The sequence below is a fragment of the Rhodamnia argentea genome, chromosome 8 (genome assembly GCF_020921035.1).
Source record: "Rhodamnia argentea isolate NSW1041297 chromosome 8, ASM2092103v1, whole genome shotgun sequence".
Lineage (NCBI taxonomy): Eukaryota > Viridiplantae > Streptophyta > Magnoliopsida > Myrtales > Myrtaceae > Rhodamnia > Rhodamnia argentea.
This window is the reverse complement of record NC_063157.1, coordinates 20,750,806-20,762,865: the sequence shown is the minus strand read 5'-3', so window position 1 is coordinate 20,762,865 and position 12,060 is coordinate 20,750,806. Positions and strand designations below refer to the sequence as shown.

The 12,060-nt window shown below is 41.7% G+C and overlaps 1 protein-coding gene and 1 pseudogene across 3 annotated transcripts; both read left to right on the top strand.

The window, feature by feature from the left end:
• The first annotated feature begins 569 nt into the window (after positions 1 to 569).
• LOC115756544 lies at positions 570 to 4,319 on the top strand. 3 transcript variants are annotated; one of them, XM_048284562.1, is made up of 7 exons: positions 570 to 914; positions 1,301 to 1,644; positions 2,538 to 2,690; positions 2,838 to 2,930; positions 3,461 to 3,519; positions 3,730 to 3,823; positions 3,936 to 4,319. In XM_048284562.1, the coding sequence occupies exons 1-7, from the start codon at positions 614 to 616 to the stop codon at positions 4,152 to 4,154; spliced, it is 1,263 nt and encodes a 420-aa protein (XP_048140519.1). In that variant the 5' UTR covers positions 570 to 613; the 3' UTR covers positions 4,155 to 4,319. The 3 variants fall into 3 exon arrangements, with proteins under 3 accessions (XP_048140519.1, XP_030552235.2, XP_048140520.1); XM_030696375.2 differs by having other exon boundaries at positions 570 to 971; XM_048284563.1 differs by lacking the exon at positions 2,538 to 2,690 and having other exon boundaries at positions 570 to 971.
• Positions 4,320 to 5,656: 1,337 nt separating this feature from the next.
• On the top strand, positions 5,657 to 11,487 carry LOC115756552 (annotated as a pseudogene).
• The last annotated feature ends 573 nt before the right edge of the window (positions 11,488 to 12,060 follow it).

The following is a 12,060-nucleotide window of genomic DNA, read 5'->3' as shown; positions in this document are numbered from 1 at the left end:
TTTGTCTTATGGTCAGGTATGTCTCGGACTAGTCTCGCACAAATGTCGACCGGAGAACTTTGTTTTTACTTTTATGACTAACATGGAGCTCTCCAAATCAAGAAGAATTCATTTTTTTTTTTCCACAAACAACAACAATTGGATTCATTGAGCCAAGAGAAGCATGGTATTATTGCTTTTAGTTATTTTTTGGCAAAAGAAAATCTTAAAATTTTCTTCGTGGGACTTTTTTTGTCCTCTCTCATTAGTATTCGAATATCATACGGATAATTCAAATATACCTTTCGTTAATTAGACCTTTTCCTGTTTACATTTATTGCTACATCGGAACTTTGATGGCCATATAAACGGAACTGCGATGAAACGTACTTTTACTCAATGTTACATTTGGGGCTATTGATGATATGATGAGAACAAATTTTTGGAATTTTTATGAAATTTTCTCTTTTCACTAAACCGTCGGAAAAGTGAAATTCCCACAACGGGCCGGACCGAGCCGGGTCGGCCCGCCCATTTGTCAACTGTCGGATACGATATCAAACCGTCCACTGTCCAGTAATGGCTTCCCTCCCGCCATTGACAACCGTCAATCTGCCACTGCTACGAAACCCAAATGGCTTTGGCTTCTCGTCACCCTTCGTTTCTCCCTCCCACGACATTCCTCCTCTCCAAATGGCCGAAAGGATCTCATCCTCCGAAGCCGTTCTTGCTCAGAGTCGCTTCTTCCTCTTCGAACCCACCCAGTTCCGAATCTCCCTCCGAATCCGCGGCTCCGGTGGACCCTGTTAAGCTCGCCTTTGAGAAAGCTAGGGCGTACAAGAAGTCGCTGCCACCGAAGCACGAGAGTGAATTGGAGGCAAGCGTGGTCGGGAGCCCTAGCGATGCGAATAGGCGCGACGATTCTGCTGATGCCGGTAAAATCGTAATGGCCAAGGCCAAAGAGTATGTCTTGGAAAGTGACGCTAATTCAGGTAAGTAATGCGTTATGGGAAGTTTTTTTTCTTTTTATTTTTTTTTGTGGTTGGATTTTAGCTGATTTTGGGTGTGGATGATGAGATGATATGCGGAGTTAAATGGGAGGGTGGATTTGTTCCTCTTTTTGTAATTGATTATCAAAGAATGTGAATTTGGAAGATTGTTAAGCCTTCAGCCGAAACTGTGGGCGGATGATTCTGATCGATCTTCTTGCATTTGCTGAACGCTTGATATTGGAAAGTGATGATGTTAATTGCCATGTATAAAGTTCTTGCTTTTACAGTTTTTATGGAGCTGAAAGAGTTGACTGATTTGTTAAAATTAGGCTTAAAAGGTAAAAATGGAGGGAAAATTGGTAAAGCAAATTCGAAGGAAAAAATGAATAAGGAACAGCAGCTGGTGGTTTCGAGCATGGACTTTGTGGGGCTTGACTTTGCGGACAAGAAAAGGACCAGGGGGCTTCCACCTGGTTTAATTCCATTGAGTGACCCTTTTCCAAAAGGAAACATGCCTGAGGTGGAAATCATTCTTGGGGACACCACCAACTTTGATGATGAGATGGCGACGAAGCCTGCCGTCGCACCACCCCAAGAAGATAATTCGGATCTTTACAAACCCAAAGTTTCGTCTTGGGGTGTCTTCCCAAGGCCAAGCAACATATCCGAGAAGGTAAGCTAGTTACTGAGAGATTTCTCATTTGATATTGAAGTTGATTCTTTCCCTCTTCTGTTGGTGCAGTTTGTTCTTGTGAAGCTTTAGAGAAATTTAATAGCAGAACAATTATGGCTATACATGCTTAATAATTTCCACAAGATATTTGTTCCTCAAAGGCAGCACCAGTTTACATTTCAATTGTCACTAGACGTTTTGCTTGAAGCTTAACAGAACATGGAATAAAAATGGTTTTGCTCCTGCTATTGCATGCTCATGGGGTGGCACACCTACCTATCTTGTCTTCGATATAGTCATAGGACATGAAGTTCCTATCATACGACAAACTTCCATGTAGTTTTTCAAATTCCATAGTTTTCTTTTCCAATCAAATCTTATTACTCTTTCATGTTAAGTCGAATTACTGACCATACTGAGGTGATGGACTTTGCCAGATTCGGACTAACAAATGCAACATAAGTTCTACTGGCACTTATCAATTTTTCTTATGGAGATGATCTTTTATTGTTTTATGAGATGAAATGTTGCTTCTTTTGTAAGGATACTTGGCCCTCCAATATTTTCATATGCTCTGACTGGACTTGTTATCTAGTTGGTTGGCCTTTACAAGATTTCTGCAGAAAATTAGCCAAAAACAAAGGGGGGGGGGGTGTTGTTGGGCGTGATTCTCTTTTTCAACGTATCTTTATGAGCTAGTCTAGGGCTCATATATTTAAGCTAGATGAATGTGTAATTGAGGAACGGTGGAAGAAGAACCTCTGATTTCTCTACATGCAGATGAGGAAACATATATAGCATGGATCTGTTATTTTTTGTGCTCTCTCTCTGGCATCTTCCATTGAATCAAATGTCAGGCTAAGCTTTTTCTCGTTGTTATTTTTGTCATTTAGTTTGGAGGTGGAAGGACCATTCGCCCAGGCGAAGTTCTGGAAACAGCTGAAGATAGGGCTGCCAAAGATGCACATACGAGAGAACTTGTTGCTGCTTACAATAGAAAAATGGGCTTAAATATAGATGCAAAGTTGAAATCCGAGTGTGAGAAGGTACCTTCCTAGTGAAATATGTGCAATATGGGGTAGGATAGACCTAGCCCTTTGTCCTATTGTTTTTCTTTCTCTGCCTTTTTGTAGGCATTTACGAGACTATTTTTCATTGTATATTTAAATTCATTGAATTGTTGGCTGTTGAAGGCACTGAAGGATGGTGACTCTCTCATGGATGTTGGAAAACTTACGGAAGCGTTACCATTTTATGAAGAGGTCATGAATAAGATGCCATTTCAGGTAACCCAAAAGATGGTTTTCTTCAGTTCATGGGTGCATATGTTAGGTAGTTTGGTCTGGTTTTGGTTCATGGGAAAGCTACAAATGGTTTTGTTTGGCTTGGGTGCTACTTCTAAGTATGTGTTGACAAATTGCGTAGTCAAACTTGAAATAATGGCATTTCTGTGTGTCCAACCAAACTGCAGTCAACTTTCTTCTCCTTTGGTTGCTAATGGCATAAAAACTGCCTTGCTCCTCGGCTCCCTACAGCTCCAGCCGTGGTCGCGGGTGGCCAACAGGGCACAATTTCTCATGTTGAACCAGCCGGGAGTGACAGCGATTCGGATACAGAAATGATAATGTGCTATTGTTCATGTCGTTTCTTGAAAGATGAGTGACTTTAAGTCTTTCCACCACGATATCAACTAGAATTAGCTGTAGACTTCTTTGTGCAGTCTGAGGGCCAATTGTTACTTTTCCTTCGGTGCAATGGTTGTTTGCCCATTGCGTTCCCTTTCATAGTTTGATCCCCAACTAATTTATATGTGCAGAGTGAACTTCATGGAGTAGCTGCATTGCAGTGGTCCATCTGCCAGGATTCACTTACCAGGTAATTACGTGTTTTCATATGTCATGGAACTCCTAACAATAACAGTCTTAATGAAGCTCAGGCAGGGCAATTTTAGGATCTCTGGGAATTCGAGTTGCTTCTGTGATCCCCTTCTTGCATCCCCTCTCCACTGCCAGAGTAGGCCTGGAGGCTTTGCAGTCTTTTCTGTTCCATGATTGAAAATAATGAAGGTCTTGATGTGATTGCCAGACCAAATGTGGCTCGGACGATGTATGAGAAGCTTCAATCTCATCCAAATGGTAAAGTCAGCAAGAGAGCTACGCAATTCATGTTCAGCTTCCAGGTAATTGTATATGGGATGTCAAAGAAGGTGAAAAATACAGGACAGTGAATTTGTGGGCCAATACTTGGTAAACAGCATCTAAAATGATGGTTGCTGTGTCGATACTGTATAGGCCATGGAGAAGATGAAGGTAAGAAGGCCGAAGCTCTCCGCAGAGGGCACAGGCTACCAAAACTACTTCGAGGCCTTTATTGAAGACAAAAGCAACTATCGTCTTGACATGGATGAAGATCTCGAAGAAGGTGCACTCTCTCAAGCCTTTCCGTACATAGTCTTTCTTCTCTCACCCATTTTTGTTGTGCTATTTATTGCTGTCCAAAGAGGAATATAGTCCATTGAAGATCATATGGTTACATTCTTGTTCTGTTTTCCCCTTTTCTTGTTTTGGAGTTCCAATGTAGATTAATCATCGGAGTTGTTAGTATTACCTGGATCATTGTTCTTACCAACCTCTCTGGAGTTACACATAAGAGAACTGGGAAGCACTTTTTACTGAGAATATATATTTTTGGTCACAGTAGAATTTATGATGATAAACAGTGGTAACTTTTCCCATGGATGCTTAAAGTTAAACGATGATTCTGAGCCAGTGCAACCACGTGATGAGTACTGTGAAAGATGTTGCTGATTTCTCGAGTTATATACCGAGGATACTGTTCCCAGGAGGCACACTAGTGAGAATCAGGAGGACGAGAAGAGGTTTGCCAAAGGAAGAAGTATATAAATAGACTAATGGTCCAATCCATCCCTTCCAGGCTTACGCTAGTCTTTAGCTATTTACAAGAAAAAGGCCGACAACCAATGATTTACTGATTTCTGGTTGCTGGCCTGGCGATGAACGAAAATGCTTGGTTTTTTTTAAATCTAATCAAAATTGATCAGCAGCCCAACCTACGGGCACTTCTGCTCATTCCCGTCATTTTCAGGCATATACGGGCATACTGGTACCCTTCAGGAAGTTAGTAAGCCCGATCAGATCGCATAGAGTTATGGGGGAACAATCTTATGGAAAAGTGCTTATGCTTTTAACGTAGCGCTTTGCAAGCACCCACGGGGAGAAGCAAGCGAAAGCTGATAGCCTGATACTATGAGCAAGAACGTAAGTTTTGCTAATCAAGAAATTACTCTAAACCAATATGGGGCAGATTGATACATCGCAAGCCAAAACACCCGCTAATGTCCACAATTAGGAGTAGTATATCACAACAGCGTAGTCTATCAGAGCAAAGCCCGAGCGTGATGTGGAATGTGAAAAGCAGGTCTGAGCGAATAAATGGTGTTGACGGCAGCCAAAGTCGGCCCAGTCGAACGCGCAATAAATTACTGATGTGACGCTTTCCAAGAGGAATATCCTCTTTCCACCATTCTCTTACTCCTTAATTGACTCCACCACCCACGCATATTTCCAAGACCATCCAAATGGAAATTACCCATTTCCCTTTATTTATTATGTTAGCCCAAACTGCATTCATCGCATATTGCTCGTGCATTCATATCGTTTTGTTTTTGACTTTGATACCATCCTAACATGCAAAACGCCAATTGGGAAGAAGCTGGACGAGCTGGTCCATTCAAAAGGTAACATCGACCCTAAACGCAAGCTCATCATCAACATCAATGGGTTTGCTGCTACTGGAAGCAGATCCGGTTCACATTGGACAAAGCCAACCCAATCTGACCTCTGAACTGAAACGTTTGGAAGCAGCCTAACTCACTCCGTGGTGGATACAATCTGGAACAAAGTCATGAACTTATTGGCAAAAGACCCGTCAGGTGTCATCTGATGTTGCGTTGATGTTTATTCTATACATATGAAAATGTGCAACACAAGATGGACAAGAAACATGAGAAGGCTACAGACAGTTAGCAGCATCCGGAGAGTCAGCGGCTCTGTAGATGTTAACGTCAAGAAACATAGTACCCCTCCTCGTTTGTTTGTTTGTTTTAATTTCTTTTTATGGTAAATAATATCCTCCTCATCCTCTATAAAAAGCACATATCTTTAATGTACTTCCATAGGTATTGGATCCTAAAACATCCAACTCACGCCTCGATCCTTCAAATACATTCCCCTCCCCCCCTCTCTCTAGCTCTCTCTCTCTCTTTCTTGTAAGTGTACAAAGAGAGCCTTCGTTTTCATCCATCCAAAAGCATTCTGCTTCTCCAATATGGAGCTCCACATTCCGACACAGCTCGGAATCTTTTCCATCTTCATCATACTTTCGACTTGCTTTTCTTCTTCTTCTTCTTCTTCTTATTCGTTGTCAAGCTTGCACCCGTTGGTGGCCGACTCTGCGCTCGAGCATCTCAACCACACTGCCATATCCGAGTTCCGGTTGCTAAACAGGAGGCGAATCCTCGAGTGCCGCGACCCTAACCCGTATCTCCAAATCAATGTCAGCGGTGCCAACGCCATCGGGGATGAAGAGTTTCTCACGGTTAGCGTGACCGGGGTCCTGGTCCCAGCAGATTCTGACTGGGTCGCCATGATTTCTCCGTCAAACGCGGAGTATGAACCATCCTGATATCTAGTTCTTTCATCCTCTAAATTTTTAAACCTTTCGTTTCTGAATGATATCATCAGTACACGTGACCGGGAAGTTCCTTCTTCTCCTCGTGGTTTTCTCTTTTGGGTTGCAGGGTCTCGGATTGTCCTCTGAATAAGGCTCTCTATATAGAGACTGGCGATCTCAGTGATCTTCCTCTTCTGTGCCATTATCCTGTCAAGGTAAACTATCTGCCATTGAATCATGCCTTGTTGATCACTTATCTACCTTCCTCTTCTTCGATGAGTAACGGAAACATAAAATAGCGAGGGGGCTCTAGGAAAAATAGTGGAATCAACAGGGGCCGCATAGCAAAAAGCAATTGAAAAAGAGAAAAACATGGCACATGCCTAACTCCTTTTGCCCAGACTTCGTTCAGTCCTCATGATCCATTCCCACGAAAGTCACGTTATGGAGTCCATAGCGTTCACGTAACAATATCAGATTTCATTTGGTTAGGGCCATGTCGAGTTATAACAAAACAAAATAAATAAATAATATATATATATTAAAAGACTCGTTCGATGATTGTGTTGTGGCAATCGACAAAATTGACTAAAATGCCAAATATATGTGAAATTTACGTTCAATGTACGTTGCGTTTTCCTCTTAATGTGATCGACCTAACTTAATAAAATCAGCTTAGGTAGGTAAAGTACATAAATATAAAGTGTATAGTCCATGGAACAACCCACCCTAACCTCAAGCATTAATGATCGTAGCTGCTTCAAAGGTTCGAAATATTCTCGTCATATCTTCATCCGCCGAAAGATGAGGAGAAAATAAGAGTCCGTTTCATTTTTGTTTTATCTTTTTTTGGGTCAAAGTGTCCCCTTTTTGGGTTCAAAAAGAGAATCAAAAGAGTCTTTTGTTCTGCGATCTGTTAAAGTTTCAATCAACAAAGTCGATTTGGTTCTGGTTCAGATAATTTGCAATGTTCTTTATCGATTCTTTTATCATTGCCGTCTTCTTTTAACTGACTTATAGAACTATCCTTCAATAATTTACCTAACTTTTCTACGAAATTTAAGTTCGTACTTTTTCGGTCGTTTATGAAATACTAAACTTTGTCGAATAAAGGAAAAAATAACGAAGATACTAGATATTAAGAAAGGTTTACAAAAAATTTGATTGTTTAAACTTCGATACATACAAAATGCTGCACGTAGCATAGTTATATCGAATATTTAAACAAGCCCTTTTATCCAAATGCTTTGAAATCCCATCTATCGCGATTATTGGTATTATACGGGTTTTACAATGTGCCAAATTCTGTAAATTTTCTAGTATACCGACCGTTACTCGTGAAACTAGTTTGACACTAGGAGAAATGTTTCCCACTTCGACTTTTGGGTGCATGCTTATATGCATCATTCTCAGGCACAATACCTGAGCAAGGATCCGGACTATCTGAGCTGCAAGAAGAAGGAGTGCAAGAAGTCCGAGGGAGGTACATGTGTCGTGACCACATGCAGCGGCACCTTGAAGTTTCATGTCGTGAACATCAGGACCGACATCGAGTTTGTACTGTTCGCCGGGGGATTCGCCACGCCTTGCATATTGAGGAGATCAAACACTTTGACCTTCGCGAACCCGAAGCAACCGCTCAATGGCCATCTCTCCAGCATCGACTCGACCGGTACCTCGGTAAGCACTCCGGATTGGCTAACCAACTCTTGTGTCGAGCTCCGTGTGGGTCGTGTCACTGGCATTTGGCTCTATGGATGTCATGAGAAAGTGTTGGTTATGGTAATCACACATGCTTTACTCTGCAGATGAGAATAACGTGGGTTAGTGGAGACAAGGAACCCCAAAAGGTACAATATGGAAATGGGAAATCACAGACTTCCCAAGTTAGTACATTCTCTCAAGATGATATGTGCGGTGAGTAAACCTCTAACCCTTCGTGGAAAACTCTCTGTAAATTGCACTAGGAGTTCCTTGACAAAACCAAAGCAATCGAAGTGCCTCGTAAGAACCTGTTCTTTATTGAATTTAGTTTAGCTGGTCAATCTTCGACAGGTAATAAGCCACCTAGTCCTGCCAAAGATTTCGGTTGGCACGACCCTGGTTACATTCATTCAGCTGTGATGACGGGACTGCGGCCTTCTACCTCTTATTCTTACAAATACGGAAGGTAGAATCATTCAAATTTCATCATCTTGGCTAGATTGGGAGATAGGTTGTTTACGAGAATGATCGGTTTTGGACAGCTTGAGCATAGTGCAATATCTGTGGCATGTCTACTGGATACAGGGTCGCCAAATCTGCAGTGAATGCGAATGAATAGATATGCAATTGGACTTGTTCCTTATATTAATTGTTTATGAATTCCCAACATTAGGTAGATGATGGAGCACTGGCAAGTACTACTATATGCCTTAGTCCTTGAATGTACCTGCATGTCTGACTGAGAGAGAATCGGGTATACGGCTTTCATAATAAAAAAGGAGCATCTTGTTCTCATGACATTAGAGTTATACATTGCATGACACTGCAAATGAGTTGCCGCACCTGGAAGCAGATGGAGTGATCTATTTTTTTCTGGCATCAATTAGATGATTGGAAATCGAAACGTTCAGAAACTTTATGCCATTTGCTGGCACATCCGAGTTGTTTTGATAATGCTTTTACGATGTCCAGTGATTCAGCTGGTTGGAGCAAAGAAGTTCAGTTCAGAACACCGCCTGCAGGAGGATCGAAAGAACTCAAATTTCTCGCATTCGGGGATATGGGAAAAGCCCCCTGGATGATTCAGTCGAGCACTATATTCAGGTAAATATGCATTCCATAGAATGAAAAATCGCGATTCTGAAAGCAACATCGAAAAGATGCTATCCAAACTGGATGAAAATTGGCTCTTCATGGAAACATTATTGGCACTTCAGATTCATCTGAATTAACTGAAGGGGCACAGACTAAGCTGTTTGTAAGAACTCAAACTCCTGATTATTAAGGTATCCTAAAATGTGACTACATATGATTCTGTAGCCAGGATCAGTCTCGGTGGCAAAGGCATTGTTGGATGATGTAGTCTCGGGCAATGTGGACGCCATCTTCCATATCGGAGACATAAGCTACGCCACCGGCTTCTTAGTGGAGTGGGATTTCTTCCTCAACCTTATCAGCCCTTTCGCTTCCCGAGTTTCCTACATGACTGCAATTGGGAACCATGAAAGGTAACTCTCTCGGGTGGGTCGATATGCGTCCTTCCCTGCGCACTATAGAAGACTCAATAAACAGCTGAACCAACATAATTAGCAGCATGAGTTGAAGATGATTTTCTAATTTTCTTTTACATGAAGAGATTATGGGGGATCAGGATCTGTGTACCTAACTCCGGACTCCGGTGGGGAATGCGGCGTTGCTTATGAGACATACTTCCCTATGCCAACCCCAGCGAAGGACAAGCCGTGGTATTCCATTGAACAAGCCAGTGTTCATTTCACTGTGATTTCAACCGAACATGACTGGTCCGAGAATTCAGAGCAGGTATGGGCAATCGAGCCGAACCCTTTTGATATCAAATTTTTTTATCGATGAGCTGTCATTTTAATGTCATAGGAATGTAATGTAATCAGTATCAATGGATGAAACGGGACATGGCGTCGGTCGACCGATCTAAAACTCCTTGGTTAGTTTTCATGGGGTAAGTACATTTGCTTCTCGGTGATCCCGAGTTTCTCCACTTGATTTTGCGTACTCTCAAGCTCAAGAAATTCTCAAGACAACAGAGATCAAGTGTAAGGTTTGCCGCTTGCAGGCACAGGCCCATGTACACTTCTGGTACCACAGGAGGTGCTGACCCAAGCTTTCTTGATGCTGTAGAGCCGTTGCTGTTGGGCAACAAGGCAAACCTCCTACTACTTAATTCCTTTCTGATGTCGGATGATTCGTTGATATTGTGAAATTGTACTCACCGAGCATTTGTTATCAGGTTGATCTCGTTCTCTTCGGCCACGTTCATAACTATGAAAGAACATGCTCGGTTTACCAAGGTCAGTGTAAAGCCATGCCAAAGAAAGATCAAAGCAGGGTCGATACTTATGATCACAGCAATTATAGCGCACCAGTGCAAGCGGTCATTGGTATGGCCGGGTTCAGTCTAGATGACTTCAAAGATGAGGTTAGAGTCTGCGCTCCCCCGCGCCGTTGTTGATAGCAAACCAATATAGTTATTTGTTTGTCCAAATCTGCACAATCTTGGGCAGCTTCCAAAAATCTGTCCTTGTATTCGTCCAGGCTTAATCGCGATTCCATTTCCTGCATTTACGTCAGTTGAATGCTGTTAGCTAAACGGTTCCATCTTCACAACAGCTTTCTCATTTTACAGGCCTTGAATATTTATAGATCGCAGAGATCCTTTAGCTTGCTCTTAAAAAAAATTAAACTTTCTATGCTGATTCTGCTGCCCATATCATTCAACTCGAATAGATTCGGTTACAGCGAGATTATCCATTTTGTTGCTCCCATGAATAAGATCTGTACAAGTGAAGCTCCACTGAATTTTTTTTTTTTTGGTGCAGCCGAGTGACTGGAGCTTGATAAGGATTTCCAAATTCGGCCATTTCAGAGGACATGCAACTCCAGAAGAGTTACAACTAGAGGTCAGCAGTAGCCTGCTTTCGAATGTTGCATACTGCATAGAACTCCCGAATTTTCCATCGCCCGTCCCACCATCATCGTTCCTTATGGCTTTATGACTGCTTATTCCAGCTTTTACAATAGGCGACGCCATTTTATTGAGAACCTGTTCTGGTCTCTTGTGATGCTGTGAAATCAGAAACTTATGTACAGTTTCTGATGTCCTGCATTGCAAGTAGAGTTCTGAACATTGAGCAGCTAGATGTTACTGCGTTCATGGCGATCCTGTGTACGTGCTCGTCTAACTTCCATCTACATGTTGCCTGCAGTATGTGAATGCCAACACCAGGAAGGTCGAAGACGTCTTCCGCATCACCCGGTAACCCGAATTTTCAAGTTAGCAGGATGGCGCTGCAGGCAACGATAAGCGGCCATAGTTATATAATCAGACACTTCTACATTGTACTTCGCACAGGCAAAACATACTGATAACTTGTGCTTGTACACAAGTAATAAATCTTGATTGTCTGCGCTACTTAATCCAATGCTCTTGATCTATCGTGAAGAAATACAAATTCATGATTTCAGTGGGAAAATTGTCCAAAAAGCCCAAAATCTATTGTACGTTGGTCAATTCAATCTTAAATCTTCCAATTGTGCTAATTGAGCTCTAAACCTTTTAACGATTTGCCAATTTATTCCTAAACCTTTCAATTGTACCAATTCAGTCCTAAACCTTTTGAAGATTTTGCAATTTAGTCATAAATCTTTTGATAATTCGTCAATGTAGTAATTTTGGCAGTTTAGGACTAAAGTGATATAGCCGAAAGGTTTAAAACTGAATTAACTTGCCATACAATAGGTTTATGATTTTTAAACAATTATCTATGATCTCAATACTCATGATTTTCAGGTGAACGAATCTTTGAGTTGAGAAATTAATGATTTAGATGTGAATGGCAAGGGAGCTTTCGGAGCAAAGTCCAACAGTTACTGTCTTGCAGGCATTTTGTTCACCAATGACTCTATATCGAGATAACATTGTCGTCGGTGTTCCCAAAACTCACACTACACTTAGGAAATCTATTCCATCTTTGTTTTATGCTG